At 41.2% G+C, this 17,118-nt stretch overlaps 1 protein-coding gene across 13 annotated transcripts in view; it reads left to right on the forward strand.

The window, feature by feature from the left end:
- The window catches only part of GPHN (gephyrin), a 579,614-nt gene that overhangs the window by 377,101 nt on the left and 185,395 nt on the right, over window positions 1-17,118 (forward strand). For all 13 annotated transcript variants that reach the window (XM_074955494.1, XM_074955495.1, XM_074955482.1 and 10 more), the window contains one exon: window positions 8,932-9,066. In XM_074955494.1, the coding sequence (XP_074811595.1) occupies window positions 8,932-9,066 (135 nt within the window). The remainder of the gene's footprint in view (window positions 1-8,931; window positions 9,067-17,118) is intronic.

Consider the following 17,118-nt stretch of genomic DNA (forward strand, 5'->3'; position numbering starts at 1 on the left):
GAAGATCATTTCTTTAAGCGTCTTCCCCAACCTGGTGTATTCTTCCTTGATGCATTCCAGCAGGAATCTAGCAGTGTCATTTGTTCCCATATGAAGGACAATTAGGATCCTCTTCGACTTCTGGTCCACACCCTGTATCTTAGATCCTAGCAGACAGTACACCCTTCTGTGATCCAGCCTATCTGGTGACAGGCCTGTCTGTTCTTCCTAGTAGGGAGTCTCCAGTAGCATAGACCTACCCCTGCCTGTTGGTACAATTTTCCAGCCTTCCCCCTTCTGTTCTTTCTGGCTGCAAGTCTTTTTTTCTGTTGTCATTTGCAATCTTCTGCAATTCATCCTCTATCCTCCTGGGGCTCCAAACTCTGGTGATCTCCACTGGCTCTTCCTCTCTTCTTGTAAGACTAGCTGCTCTTCTCTTCTTTTTTACTCTCATCTTCTGGTACTGCCTGCCTTTCCCCTTCCTTTTCCAACTCAGCAAACCTGCTCCTCAGCTCTATTTCTCCTTTGCTAGCCAGTCTTTTCCTCTGCCTTGTTCTCATAGTCATGTTTCCACTGGTCACTTTCCTAATCCAGCAGTCTGCTCTCAGAGTCCTCTGGTCCAGCTGGCATCTGCAAGTCTTGAGTTTTCCTTTCAGCCTTCTCTCTTCTTCTCTCCATCATCTGCCCCACTCCCCTTTGAAACTCTAGTTTCTAGCTACATCTCCATTTTCTCTTCCATCAGATCTATCAAGTGGCACTTTATGCAAATGAAGCAACTTTCAGGTACCCTGGGGCAAATTTCTGGCACTACTTTGATGGGTCTCGCGCTCTCTCTTCTTGGGGAGGGTTCAGGGCACCATTTCTCACCCCTGAACTGGGGTATTAACTGCCCCACTAGTGTCCTAGAGGAGGGGAGTGGAGAGGGAGGGACCCAGGCCTGCCCTCTACTCCGGGTCCCCCCAGGGGCCCTAGGGATAGCAGTAAACCGCTTGAACTAGCGGTTCCTTCCCCTGGACTACTTCCCTCTCCTGCCCTTCAGCTTGTGGGGCTTCCTGCCCTCCCTCTGCACAAACCAGGTGTCCCTTTACCTAGGGTCTTGGTCTTCTTAGTCCACTGCAGCACTTCTCAAACTCTCCTCTGCTTCCCTCCAAACTGCTCTCTACTCCAACACCAATCCACTCTGCTTCAACTCCTTCCCTTGTCTGATTGAAGCAGGGGGGTTTTATCAGGTGACTGGCTTCAGGTGCTCTAATTGGCTTCAGGTGCTTTCATTAATCGATAGCAAACTTTCTTCCCTCTACAGGGAATAAGGCTCCCTTCTAACACTCTCCTGCTGCCCTCTGGCCACGCTGTATCACACCCTCTCCAGAATAATGTACATCCCACAAGTGCCACATCCAGTAACTTCATTGTCTCTTCCCTTCTTCAGGGCCCTACCACTGATACTTCTGCAGCTGTCATAGCCTTCCCTCCTAAGCTCCTGTCAAAAAACCAAAAACACCCTACAAATGCAAAAACCAAAAGCAGACCAATGCATAGCCCATTCCCCAATCTTCCTTCCAGTCAAGCTCTGTTTGCTGGCTCCTGTGCCACTGCTCTTTTGTGCACAATTCTTAATTAATCAAGTCAATAATCACAACTTGCCACCTCTAAGTATTTTCAGATTGCAGTTTACTGTGTGCACCATGGAACAGGTGAGTTTTAAGGATGGAATAAAGAAAGATAAGGTGATGGTTTTTCAGATTTTTCTGGGAGCTTTTCCCACTTGTCAGAGGCAGCATGGGAGAAAGCGTGAAAGTGCTTTTCAGAGAAATGGGCAATCATGGCTGATATCACTGGCAGAGAAAAGACATAAATTTACCTTGAGATAAGATAAAAGTTGAACAAGTAGGACAGAATTAGATTATCAAGAGCTAGAAAAGTTAGGACAAGAAGTTCATGTTTGGTGCTATGGAAGAGGGAGAGCCAATGGAGGCAATTGAAATAAAGAAGCATGCAAGGAGGATTATCTTAGCAGTAGCTTAGAGATGAAGTGGTAAAAGGGGATGAAACAATTTATGGGAGATAAGGGGTCAAGGCTGGACTTTAAGATGGAAGAGACCAGGTATGTTTTATGTTGTAAGGGGAAGAACCCTGAGGAGAATGAAAAGTTGAGAAGGGTAAAGGTAGGAGTGAGAGTGGGGGTGAGGGAACTCAAGAGATGGAAGGGGATGGAGTCACTGAAGCAGGTGCAGGGTTTAGAGAAAAAACCTGTGAAGCAGTCCCAGTGTCTGTGACTGAGGCAAAGGATGAAAGAGTGATGGGGAGACGGATATAAAAAGGAGAAGGGGGCTTCTGTGTCTGGGTTTTTTTTCTTTGTAGAAACTGACAAGATTTATGCAGAGAGGGAAAGTCCTTATCTCCTTATGTTAAAGTCCTTATGGCAGCCTTTCAGTCCCTATCATGACTCGTCCCAGACTTTAACCTTCCCTCTTAAGGTTTCTTTGAGGCCGAGCTTTGAACCAAAGGGGAATATTCATAAGACTGTCACAACCCCGTTTGGATTCTTCTGTTCCACTTAATGAATATTCAGTATAATATTAAATAACTGCACACCTCTCTGGAGAATTTAAAACAAAGACCCTTTAAAAACCACACACTTATGCCCTATATATCAATATTTAAATGAATACCAAACAATTTATACTAGAGCTGTCAAGAAATTTAAAAAATTAATTGATTAAAAAAAATTAAGCGTGATTAATCGCACTGTTAACAATAATAGAATACCATTTATTTAAATATTTTTGGATTTTTTCTAAATTTTCAAATATTTATTTCAGTTACAACACAGAATACGAAGTGTACAGTGCGCACTTTATATTTTTAATTACAAATATTTGCACTGTAAAAAACAAAAAGAAATAGTATATTTCAATTCACCTAATACAAGTACTGTAGTGCAATCTCTTTATCATGAAAGTTGAACTTACAAATGTAGAATTATGTACAAAAAAACTGCATTCAAAAATAAAACTTAAAACTTTAGAACCTACAAGTCCACTCAGTCCTACTTCAGCCAATCGCTCAGACAAACAAGTTTGGTTACAATTTGCAAGAGATAATGCTGCCCATGTCTTGTTTACAATGTCACCTGAAAGTGAGAACAGGCATTTGCATGGCACTGTTGAGATTCTTAAACCTTGGGTCGAGTGCTGTATCTATCCTTAGAAATCTCACATTGGTACCTTCTTTGTGTTTTGTCAAATCTGCTGTGAAAGTGTTCTTAAAACGAACATGTGGTGGGTCATCATCCGAGACTGCTATAACATGAAATATATGGCAGAATGTGGGTAAAACAGAACAGGAGACATACAGTTCTCCCCCAAGTTCAGTCACAGATTTAATTAATGCATTATTTTAACGAGCATCATCAGCATGGAAGCATGTCCTCTGGAATGGTGGCCGAAGCATCAAGGGACAAATGAATGTTTAGCATATCTGGCATGTAAATACCTTGCAACACCGGCTACAAAAGTGCCATGCGAACGCCTGTTCTCACTTTCAGGTGACATTGTAAAGAAGAAGCAGTCAGCAGTATCTCCCGTAAATGTAAACAAACTTGTTTGTCTTAGCAATAGGCTGAACAAGAAGTAGGACTGAATGGACTTGTAGGCTCTAGTTTTACATGGTTTTGTTTTTGAGTGCAGTTATGTAACTGCAAACATCTATATTTGTAAGTTACACTTTCACAATAAAGAGATTGCACTACAGTACTTGTATGGGGAGAATTGAAAAATACTATTTCTTTTATCATTTTTAAAGTGCAAATATTTGTAATAAAAAATATAAAGTGAGCACTGTACACTTTGTATTCTGTGTTGTAATGGAAATCAATATATTTTAAAATGTAGAAAAACATCCAAAAATATTTTATAAATTTCAATTGATAGTCTATTGTTTAACAGTGCGATTAATCACGATTAATTTTTTTAATCGCAGTTAATTGTTTTTAGTTAATCGCGTGAGTTAACTGCAATTAATCGACAGCCCTACTTTCTAGTGTTTTAATCAAAATGTCATGTGGTACCAAGTCAAATGTCTTACAGAAGTCTAAGTATATTACAACAACACTTCTACCTATATCAGCCAAATTTGGAATCACAGCAAAACAAGATATCGTTAGTTTGACAAGATCTGTTTTCTATAAACCCATGTTGATTGACATTAATCAATCAAATCCCGTACCAGCTGTTCCATTATCTTGTCTGGGATCAATGTCAGGCTGATAGCACTATAACGACTTGGGTCATCTCATTTACCATTTTTGAAAATTGGCACATTAGCTTTTTTCCAGAATTTTGGGACTTCCCCAGTGTTCCAAGACTTATTGAAAATCAGCGCTCTCAGAAGCCAGCTCTTTTAAAACTCTTGGATGCAAATTATCCAGACTTGCTGATTTTAAAAATGTATGGCTTTAGTAGCTGCTAATTTACATCTTCCCATTATATTCCGTATGTAAAACTGGAATACCTTTATTTTTCAAACTCTCATATTTCACAAATATCTTGCTTAATTAATCTCAAACTTTCCCCCAAATTCTCCTTTGGCAAGAGTTCACACATGAGAAATTTCATGTGGAGAGATTTTGTTTTGATAAGATTAGTGATAGAAGGGTCACAAGTGGGATTATAAAGAAAAGATAGTTGTAATTTTAGGGCCTGACCCTGAAAGCCCTCACGGGGCATGACTTTTGTAAACTACACTTGTGAGTAAGGATTACTCATTTGAATAAAGTTTGCATGATTGGGCCCTTCATTATGGAATTGGTATAACTTCTGCTGTAATTTCTGTGACGAATGTTTTCATGTTGCCAATGGTTCCAACTGAAAATTCTTAAATATCTACTTGAGAAACGTTGAAGTTTTGGGAATTGGGATGGGTGTGTTAATATTTCATTTGATTCTGAGTCATCAATGTAATACTTCTTTGTTTTCCATTCATTTCCATAGGTTTCCTAAACCTCCCTTGCTGCAGTTTAAGCCCATTGCTTCTTGTCCTATCTTCAGAGGTTAACAACAACAATTTTTCTCCCTCCTCCTTGTAACAACCTTTTATGTACTTGAAAATGGTTATCATGTCCCTCTGTCTTCTCTTTTCCAGACTAAACAAACCCAATTTTTCCAATCTACCATCATAGGTCATGTTTTCTAGACCTTTAATTGTTTTTGTTGCTCTTCTCTGGGCTTTCTACAATTTTCCACATCTTTCCTGAAATGTGGCACCCAGCAGTGGACACAATACTCCAGTTGAGGCCCAATCAGTGTGGAGTAGAGCGGAAGAATTACTTCTCGTGTCTTGCTTATAACACTCCTGCTAATACATCCCAGAGTTATGTTTGCTTTTTTTGCAACAGTATTACACTATTGATTCATACTTAGCTTGTAGTCCACTATGACCCCCAGATCCCTTTCTGCAGTACTCCTTCCCTAGGCGGTCATTTCCCATTTTTTGTGTGTGCAACTGATTGTTTCTTCTTAAGTGGAGTACTTTGCATTTGTTCTTATTGAATTTCATCCTGTTTACTTCAACCATTTTTCCAGTTTGTCCAGATCATTTTGAATTTTAATCCTATCCTCCAAAGCACTTGCAACCCCTCCCAGTGTGGTATTGTCCACACACTTTTTAAGTGTACTCTCTGCCATTATCCAACTCATTAACACAGATACTGAACGGAACTGGACCCAGAACTGATCCCTGTGGGACCCCACTCATTATGCCTTTCCAGCATGATTGTGAACCACTGATAACTCTGGGAACGGTTTTCCAACCAGTTTTGCACTCACCTTATAGTAGCTCCATCTAGGTTGCATTTCCTTAGTTTGTCTATGAGAAGGTCATACGAGACAGTATCAAAAGCTTTTAGTAAAGTCAAGATATACCACATCTACCACTTCCCCCCTATCCACAAGGCTTGTTACCCTGTCAAAGAAAGCTCTCGGGTTGATTTGAGATGATTTGTTTGACAAATGCATGCTGACTGTTACTTATCACCTTAATGTCCATATGGTTGCTGTATGTACTATGTGCACATTTATGACAATCTGATTTTTAATTAAGAATAAAATGTATTTCCAAAAAGCATGTGTTATAGACACAAGGTCTTAAGAAAAAGTTTTTAGGATAATGAAAGGTAGTTCCTGGGCCCACTAGCCCTTATCCTGACTCAGGGTTTGAAAAACCCACTACTTCATTTTTGGCAGTAGAAAAGCTTCCCCTGACCAGTGGGTCCTCAGACATCTATTTCCAGAGAATCTGTTTTATTTGGTATTTTAGTTAGGTTTCTTGCCATATGGGCTGTGACAGTGATCTTCTGAATGTGAGCAGATGCAGAAGTGTCTCTCTCAATCTACAGACAGAGGGTTCCAATGCGTCTTTAGCTGCCTATAGCTTTCTCAAGTGCCAGCAGAATGTCCATGTCACCAATTCATAATCCTGTGTTCAGTAGTGAAACGGGCCAGAATTATCTCCATGTCACCCTGCTGACTGGGAAAGTTGCGAGCAACAGAAAAGACAGCACTCAAGCTAATCATTAGAGCATACAAATGGGGACAGCTGGGGGACTATGAGTTCAAACACACAAACTCATATACCTAACACCCAGGATACTGGGAAAGGAGGAGAATGGTAGAGATCCATAAACAACTCATCCTTGCAGCCGCAAAGTGGCTGGTGGAAGGGTAGAGTAGGAGAAAACTATTCCTGTGCAGAAGGCAGGAAAGGTGAGGAGGAACACATTCATGAAGAACTCCCTACCCTTGTGATAGTCAAGAAGATTGTCAAGAACATGGTGAGCCTGAGGAAAAGAGATCCTTCTACTTTCCAGCAGTGGAGGGTAGGAGTGGGAAGGGAAGCTTCATAGTTATCAGACACCCAGGGCTAAATTCATTCTTGCTGTGGGGTATGTGCCAGCACAGGGACTAAGCGGGGAGGCAGCTTATGCCTCCCCTATTAAGGTCCGTTGTTCAGGCTAGGACAGGCATCAAGGCTACCCAAATTGCACCCCCATTTCAGTGGCCCTTATATTCCATTTCAGGTGCAAAAACCACCAGGACAGTAAGAATACCCTGGCCAGGCCACTTGTTGTCCCCAGTCTACCTGCTTCTTCCCCTGGCCTATCCCTGCTCTGCTTCCACTTCTCCAAATTCAGATGCCCTTTATGTCAAGAAATGCTGTGAAGGGTGTATTAGTTGGTTACACTGCAGCCCCTAGTAGCCAGAAGCTCATTAAAAAGATGTCTGAGTAGGATCCAGATTGCAGCACCCTGACAAGCCCACCTCTTTCACAGCACCTGACTTCTGGCTTTGCCCCTTGTTCTCACTTGTGCCCACTACCGAAACATGTTTCATGTTGGCCTTTGGCTAGTCATTGGAAATTGAAACAGGATACTGTATTGATCTATTAGACTGTGAAACTCTCATTGAGGAGAGAAATGCAAAAATTATTTTAAAGCTCTAATGTATTGGAGCTGGTATTTCATGATCAACTCTACACCATACAGTCAGTTGTGATTGGGGAGTAAATACCACTAAATAAGGACAACTTGGCCAAATAGCCAGGCTGTCTCAGAAAAAGTAGGAGATTAAAATAATGGAGTGTGACTTTGAAGACAGCTGTATGGAAAACATTACACAGTATAGGGAGAAAAATATATATATTGTAGAACCAGCCCTCACAGCCCTTAGAACTCACTTCTCTGACTTCTGGAACTCAAAAGTCATGTTTTAGGTCTTACAAGATTATAAAAACATGAAAAAGTGAATGAATAATTTGAACTGGCAGTCCAATTATAATAGACAATTTTGTATCTCTGGTTGGTTGTATATAAGTATTACAGTGATAGGAAGATAGAAGCTTTCTGAAACTTAATATTTTAGAAGCAAGAAAATCTGTCTCTTAAATCCACCGTGTTTCCTCTTTTCCTTGGCATTGGACAGAAAACTGAGCAAAAGAGCTAGAAAGAAAACTAAAGGCTAGATTTACTTTCATAACCCAGCATACACAATTAAATAGTTAGGTTTGCTCGTAAACTGGTATAAATGAGCATAGTTCCATTTATTTCAAAGGAAGTACACTGATTTACACCAGCTAAGGATCTGGCCCTTAAATTGCAGTTAAAAAATGGCAGGCCAGACATTTGAAAACAAATGACGTATGGAAAACAAAAGACCAAGGCACAGCAGTGGGTTGGTAAAGATAACGGTGGTTGTGCTGCTGCCCTTGCTCTGTCTTTCTCTCTGGATAAATATAAGACTTCAGGTTCCAGAGCTATAAACGCAGCACCCTTCATCAGCACCAAATTCACTTAATTTTTTTTAGAACAACAACTTCACTACATGGAATAAAAAGGAAAATGTATTCAGTTCTTGACCTCTGTTCTTAGATTGTCAGAGGGATCAATTAATGCTATGTGTGGTATTGGTCTTGTGATTTGGACACCAGTCCACTAGGAACTGGATTGGGAGTCTAACTCCTTTTAGACAGGCCATGAAAGAACTATTGTGTGGTGGTAATCTTTTGGTCGTTATTGGCTTATGTTGGATTTGAACCTTAGTCTTAGAGGCAAAAAGTTCCATATGTTGTTGTCAATCCCCTGACCCTTTTAGTCCCCTCCCACATTGAATTGGTTGATTGGTTGTTTATATTGTGGTGTGTCTGAATGCAGTCGTGAATTTTTCAAGACAAATTGTGGTATGTTCTGTGCATCTGCGGTTAGAATCTGACCTTATATTTGCTGATGGATTGTTTTGGAATTACCAAAGGTGGCATTCTTGCTACCAGAACAGGATTCTGAAGAAGGCTGGGCAGAGAGAGATGGGGTATTGTAAGCAGTTTTGGATTCAGATGTAAGATTCTGAGTCATTTTTAAGTACGATATATTTTGGACTGTTAACTGCATCTCGTCCTGTTCAGATTCCAGACTCCATCATTTCTCGTGGTGTTCAGGTGCTCCCACGAGACACAGCCTCCCTCAGCACTACCCCTTCAGAATCTCCTCGTGCCCAGGCCACCTCTCGTCTCTCCACTGCGTCCTGCCCAACACCAAAAGTAAGTACAATGCCTTGCTTATCTCCTAGTGTTCGGATGTATAATCTGATTGATAGTTCCCTTCTGCTGGTGAAGGTAGGATCGCATGCAAGATTACGCTGTTGAAAATGACAAATGAATGAAAAATAGTGTTGTACATTCCTACATGTATTGTTACACAAATTACAGGGTGGGGCCAGCAATAGATTACGCAAGGTCTTGTGTAATTTTGCGGCTCCTGTATTGAACCATTGCTGTAGCTCCTATTTGCCAACAGTGAAACATATTACACATATGAAAGCACTTGTCTGTTATCTATTGCAATATTGATCATGAGTCTGAGAATGTTAAACCTTTGAAATTCTCTATTCATTCCCTGAATAGAACAGATAACCCTGCCACTGAATAACAGGATTAAACTAATAGAGTACTTTCACCCAAAGGATGTGTGCATATCTATAGCCTGGGCTGGGGCAGCTCTTTGCCCCAATATAATACTGATGAATTTAAAACACTTTCAAGCCAACTTGTTTTGCTTTATCTTGGATACTTGCTGCCTGATATTTGAAAACAACTCTAAATTGACTAGAAAGAAAGTTTTAATGCCAACCTTTTGGGATTATTATTCAATTCTTGCAGATTATTCCATGCTGATTTAATTGATTCAGGTGAACTCCATTTATATGGATTTTATATCAGACCTTCAAGACTGTAAATTGGAAGCTAAGGAAATGAACTAGTTGCAAGACCAGTAATGATCACGATTACTTTCAGCTGGAGAGTTCTCCATTTGCGTTCAGCTAGTGTTGTTTATATCACAAAATCCTCTTTTTCATGTACGTGATACCAACATGTTAATAGACTTGTAGCAAATGACAAACAGTAACATTCCTTCTCGTCTAATTGATCATGACCTTAGAGATTATTCTGCTTGCTAAAATGATAGCAAGAAAAATGAATTGGCAGACATCTGCAATCTCATTTCTTTTCTGTCAGCAATTTAGATTAACCTGTAGTCACCCAGGGAGCTGTCTCCATTTAACGTTTGACAATTTTATGAACTGCACGCCTTGACTATAATAGAATTTTGGTGGCAGCATGTGGTGGAATTCACTAAGCAGTTCATTGCTCTTAAAAAAAGATTCAGTGAAGCCTTCATCTTTGCTTGATTTTGTTTCTTGCATTTGCTTTCCGAAATAAATTGTCACTTACAGAATGGTCTCATTAAAATACAGCCTGGAAAGGTATTAAATAGGAATACCCAGGACAGGAGGAGGAATGCACAAGCCAGGAGAGGGAAACTGTGGGCCCTATACTCAGAGTTCGAGCCTTTTCAAAAGATTGTGAAGCAGGAATGTATACACACACACACACACACACAGGAGGCCAATCAGAGGTCTAAACAATATTCATTATACTATAAAGAGACTCCCAATGAAACTGAAGTAGTTAAAGCAATATATGGCAAAGGGAAGGAGCACAGTGTGCCAACTCAAACAGAATCCACACTATTGGACAGTCTTCATGAGATAAGGGGTTATACAAGGAAGCTAGAGGGAAATGCAAAGCACATGGTGTGACTGAGGATTTTCCATATGAAGTTGGTTGGAATAAGTCCCCACCAAACAAGGACCACCACTTTGTAAACTTAATTTAGCCCATGTTTAATTGTCATTTCTTATCAGAAACTCAAGTGTATTTTCAAGACAGGCTAAATCACTGAGCACCTCCTAAAACATAGGAATTGCTGTGCCAGATCAGACCACTGGTTCAATTATTCCAGTATTGTACTTCCAGCAGTAGCCAGTAGAAGCTGCTTCAGAGGAAGATTCAAGAAAACCCAGCAATAGACAGTTTGGGAATAATTTGCCCCCAGGGAAATCTTAATCCCCAATATTTAAAGGTTGGTTTAAAAGCTTGATCTTTTATTTCCCATACAAAGCTCTTGGGGTTTTTTTTATTCCTTACTGTAAAAATTCAGATTCTTGTTATCCATATAAATGTCCAGTCATCTTTTGAATCCTGCTAAATTTTCAAGAAACGGATAGCTACCAAATATAATCGAGTATATGGTTCTTTCCTCTTCCTTAGGGAATACTCATGTTTCTTGGTGTCTCTACTATTTTCATTATTTTTTCCTTTTGGAGCCTGGATTTCTAATCATGCAACATGCATGCAAATTTCGCTGGAGCTGATGTGAGAGCTCTTGACTCACCCAGGTAATGGGGTTAACTATAAATTCTAATTTGTTAGAATCTGTTTATTTTAATCTGCAAGCGTTTAACATATGTATCATTTCATATTCCTGTTTTTGAAGTTCACTTTAGATTATGGAGAATTATAAACACACATACAGGGATTGTAGTGTAAAAAAAGAGAAGACTTAGCAGAAAGCAACTCACAATCCACATAATTATACAATAACATGTTGATGGGAGTTGTGATTTAACATAGAAAACTGTTTCCCCAAGGGTATGGGGCAATAGATTTCTTTATGTACCACAGCCTCAGTAACTCTTTACTGAATCTGCTGTTTAGCAAAAGATCACGTGACCCTCTCAGTCAAGAGCCAAGCTTCAGCAATTATAGTAGCAACTATGCTGGATTAATATTTGTGCAGACTCAGAAGTGATGGGTTATGAAAGGTATGTTAGGATTATGGGGTAGGGATGTTGATAGTCTTGGTTGGTTAGGTGGGTAAGGAAAAATTTATTTTGAAAAATTCTGTAAATTGTATATGCATGTATAGCATATGGTCAGACATTTTAAAAATCAAAATACATATTTTAAAAATTAAGTTTCTCAGTTTTTGCAGTTTCTCCCACATTTTCTGAAAATTTACCTCTAATGCAGCACTAACTATAGACCCACATCAAGGCCAACCCACAACATTTTGGCACCTGAGGCAGGGGGCTCAAATGACACCCCCATGCCTCCTCTCTTGGGCCAAAACGTTGAAAGGTCTCAATTCTGCTTTCTTCCTGTTCTACTCCTCTCATGGTACTGCTCTGCTACCTACCCCAATAAAGGAGAACTAACAACTTAAAATGCCTTGTTCAAAAATTTTAACACTTAACTTTCAAACTTTTCTTGTCTGCATAGTAAACACTGGCATTTATCTGTTTGAATAATCGAAGTGGTGCTTTCCGTGCCTTCTTGCTTGCAAAGATTTGAACTGCTTCCTGAAGGTCCACAGTGTGGGCCAGCTCATGCTCTGAGATGGTTGCAAGCCGACCAGCCTCTCCTATGTCATTGTGGAGCGTAGATGTGTTTTTATTAACTTCAGCTTGGAGAAGCTGCGTTCTCCACTGGCAACTGTTACAGGAAGTGTTAGACGTATGTGCAGAGCAACAAAAGCATTTGGAAAGAGGGCCGTCATCTTATTTGTGAACGTATATTCCAGAACAGCCTTTGGAGTTGAGCCTGCTGAAATGTACCTTGAAAGGGCTTTCAGTTCCTCACCTAAATCACTTGCATCAATATTGTGCATGTCATCATGTGTCAGCACTGTCTCTAGTGCCCTGCATTGCTGGTGTAGGTCTTTTTCAGTGAGGAGTTTTGGAATATTATACAACATTCCAAATATACTGCTGTGTTCCTTGAGCTGCATGAAACATTCAACTGACTGTATTGCACAATCTAGCACCTGGTAAAGAATTCAACTTTGAATTGTTTGGAGTCTCTTATGGGATTATCCCGTGCTTTGTAATCAAAATGTCTGACTCTTGTATTCTTGAATGGGTGGGAAAATAGCTTCAGTGTGAAGTTCCTCTGCCAACTTCTGTGCACTCTTCAGAACGTTTTGAAATCCCTCATCTAACCAGTGTGACATGGTCGGGCCAGATGGCTACAGGAGAGTGATAGAAGGCAGATATATTAGCCCCAGGTTAAGTAGGTCCCTTTTCCCTGGGTAAGGTATCAGGAACTTTCTGGAAATAATTAAGGCAGTCAGGCTGATTAGAACATCTGCAGCCAATCAAGAAGCTGCTAGAATCAATTAAGACAAGCAGGCTAATGAGGGCACCTGGGTTTAAAAAGGAGCTCACTTCAGTTTGTGGTGTGCGTGCAAGGAGCTGGGAGCAAGAGGGGCAAGAAGCTGAGAGTGAGAAGGCATACTACTGGAAAACTGAGAAGTACAAGCATTATCAGACATCAGGAGGAAGGTCCTGTGGTGAGAATAAAGAAAGTGTTAGGAGGAGGCCATGGGGAAGTAGCCCAGGGAGTTGTAGCTGTCACACAGCTGTTACAGGAGCCACTGTAGACAGCTGCAATCCACAGGGCCGTGGGCTGGAACCCAGAGTAGAGGGCGGGCCTCGGTTCCCTCCATCCCCCAACTCCCTACTTGATACCGGAGGAGTTGACCTGGACTGTGGGTTCCACCAGAGGGGAAGGTCTCTGACCTGTTCCCCGATCCACTAGGTGGATCAGCAGAGACTGTGGGGATTGTTCTTCCTTTTCCCCATGGTGGCCAGCAATGAGACTAACGGAGTGAACAGCAGATTTGAGCCACAAAAGTGGCCAAACTGAGGGCTGCTGTGAACCTCTGAGACGAGCAAATCCTCCAATAAGCGCAGGACCCACCAAGGCAGAGGAGGAACTTTGTCACACTGGTAAGGCTAGGTATGACTTTGCTTTGTCCAGTTGTTCCATTGCTCCAGCTATGTCAAGGTCAACACCTTGGCATCTCTTGCTTACAACATTTCAAATAGTATGTCGTGCCACAACACTAAGCCACACAGAAATTTGAAGTTATGTATGTTTCTGGTGATTCCATTTCCCTCAGGAACTGTTTGTGGGAGAACAGTGGCAGTCATAGCATTATCCTCCATAATGGCAACTATGGCATCATCTATCTTCCCAATTTGGTGTTTCGAGTGGAGGCGATAAAGCCTATGACTTTCCCATCGTGTGGCACTCAGTGGTTTCAGTGTCAGAGAGGATGTTCCCAGATGTTGCTTCAAAATTTGCCATCGATGAGTTGATGCAGAGAAAAATGCATAGATGCTTTGAATTACATTTAAAAATTCAGCAGCCTCACTAGAAGCTGATGCTGCATCACTGACCACCAAGTTCAATGATTAAGAACTGCATGGGACAAAAAAAGCTTGAGGGTTTCTCTCGGATCCGTGTCTGCACTCCTCTGTTCTTTCCTCTCATGTTGGCACCATTATCATAGCCCTGACCTCTCATGTCAGCTATCGCAATTGCCGTGTCTTCCAGCTTTTTAAGAAGCACATTTGTCATACCAGCTCCTGTAGTATCATTAATGTCAATAAATTCTAGAAAATGCTCTCTGACAGTCACCATTGCAGGGACATTTGCACTAGGTTCTATTGTTGTTACAAAATGCACCATTCAAGTCATTTGTTCCGTATGGCTGATGTCAGGTGTGCAGTCCAGACTAACAGAGGAATATCTTGCTGATTACAGATCTGCCACAATCTGCTGTTTGACTTTTGTTGCCAGTAACTGTATGATCTCATTTTGAATTGTTTTTCCAAGGTAGTGGTGTGTGTACATTTCTTGGGTGGTGACTCTTCTTAGATGCTCCTAGAGTACAGCATCAAACTCAGCCATCAGCGCCACAATTTTAAGGAAGTTTCCATTGTTTGGCACATACAGCTGATTTGAAGTGCCACGCAGTGCTAGGTTTTGGGTTGCAAGCATTCTCACAATGGCAATGAGCCTTTTCAGAACATTTTGCCAATAAAGAGACTCTGATGTAATCTTCTCTTGATGCTGATCATCTATGGTGCCCTTTAACCTTAGTCTCATCTCAAGCTCTTTCCACCTATGGAATGCTCTCTAGTGATTTGCTGCCTTCTCATGGCATGCCAGATTTCTAGCCAGATTTTTCCAGTCCTTTGTTCCTGTAGAACCCAATGTGGCTGGAACATTAGACTGGAAGAGTTTGCAACAAAAACAGTATGCAGCATTCTGGGTTTTTGAGTACATAAGCCATGGCCTCTCTACTTTGTCACCATTGGGGATTTCACGCCAGTAATGTGTTGGATGGACACTTCTATTTTCATTGTCTTTGGGGAACATGAAGTTTTTCACTTGCTGTGGCCCATGCAGTACAAGGAAGTCCCTCAGGATACTGCTCAAGTGGGTCCACAGTCCTGGATCATCTAGACTTAAGGAACTAAACTCAGCAGTAGCTGTTTCTTGCTCCTCCACCACACTCTTCTCTGATCTACACTTTTCTTCAGGAATGTGCATGGTTACATCCATTTGAGATGGAGATATGGATGCTGCAGTAGCTGCCAGGTCACCTGCACTCTGACTAACTGGAATATCAGGCATCTCCTCACCCCTCACATCCTCACTGGGGCTGGAAGGCTCACCGTGAACATTTGTGTCTATGTATCTCAGGAGAGCTCCTTCCTGCTTAGATAGAAAGCAAAGGAAGCTTTTCTTTCTTTTTCTGAATGCTGCCCCAGAGGGGTGTTTTCTTCTTCCACTCATGACTCCTGTTCTGTGCCAGCTATAGTGGCTCTCACTCAGTTGAAGGGGACAGATAAGCAGACTGATAGCAGGGCCTGAGTGAGGGAAGATATCAGCGTCTTAGGGTCCTAACTGGCTCCTACTACTTCAGTTGACTGCCTGTTCTCCTCAAGTGGGTTCAGGGAAGCAACAGGAAACAGGAAGCTCCCTGAGAAGCTGGTGTTAATGAGTCCAGGCTCCTGGGGGTGCTAGAGAGGTACATAAGAGGCTGCTCCTCCTCTCTCTCCCTGCAGCTTTCTGTTATTCCTTCTCACCTTTTCTCCTGCCTGCCAGTTATGTCTGTTGTGCCCTCCTTCCTCCAGCACAGCACTCCACGATCTCCGTGCATCTAGATCAGAGAGAATATATACGCACCACCAGCAGACAATTTTCTACACTCTGGGTCCTAGTGTCACCTCCCCCCGCCCCCACAGTCTGGCACCTGAGGCAGCCTCCTCAGCTCACCTCATGGTAAGGCCAGCCCTGCTCCACATATGTATTTAGAATCAGTCATCAAAAGCTCCATTGCTTCCCTAAGTTATCCCTAAGTTTTGGCCCTGTGTTAGTCTAGTTCTTGGTGGTTAATGAAGCTGGATTTTCACTGAGACTGCAGGAGTAGGGTGATCAGCCTGTAATCAGTCAAGTCCCCCCAAAAGCTCCTTTGGTTGCTCTGATAAGGTTTTAGTGTGTCTCTGTAGAATCCCTTGTGTAAAATGCAAACTGTGTTTTGAACAAAGCCCTCTTTGGGCTCAGTGCAAATGTCAACGTATTTATAGTAGTTGGTTGCAGATGTGGAGACATTTCTAAGAGTTTCACCAAAAAAACATTGGCAAACTGAGGTACCAATCCTCTTTTTTCAGTCAGCCAACCAGAAACCTCATTGTGGTGCAGAAGAATTTTTGAACTGTTTCAGTGTGTGCTTTAAGCCTGTGTTAAGTATTACTTCTTAGTTCATGAGGTTTAAATTGTGTTCTGAATATCCATATCTTAAAAGTTAACGATAATACCTAAGCAGTTCTTTTAAGTTTTCCATATCACTTTCACTGGCTGAGCAAATCACAAGATCTCCTTATAATAATCTCTATATTCTTGGATGGCATTTTGACCAATTTAGATGCAATATCCTTTTCATATAAAGAAGCAATACCATTAAGTACGAATGCATTTTTCCCTATGAGACTGCTTGTAGCCTTTATTAAGTAATTTCTTTTGTTTGACATTTAATTCAAGATGATTGGTTAATGTTGGGTTTTTCCTCTGTTTCTTCATCTGCAGCATCTCGTAGATTCTAATTTGCCATCTACTATCTCAAAGAGCATATCAAGGGCAAATGCTTAAATCATTTCCTTAAACTGCTAATTTTATAGCACAGAGTTTTATGCTGTTACCAGTAAAGAAAATTGCAACTTTTCTTTTCAAGTTCAAATCTTTCCCTTTCATTTTTTCTAATGGCACAATCAGTATTTCATTTTTTGCCATTTTTATATGTCAGAGACACAAAGTAGATGTTGAAGAACTGCAAGACGACTAGGGACAGGGTTTTAAATTATTATCATGAATGCATTCCAGCAACAACAATGGTATCAA

The sequence above is a fragment of the Natator depressus genome, chromosome 6 (genome assembly GCF_965152275.1).
Source record: "Natator depressus isolate rNatDep1 chromosome 6, rNatDep2.hap1, whole genome shotgun sequence".
Lineage (NCBI taxonomy): Eukaryota > Metazoa > Chordata > Testudines > Cheloniidae > Natator > Natator depressus.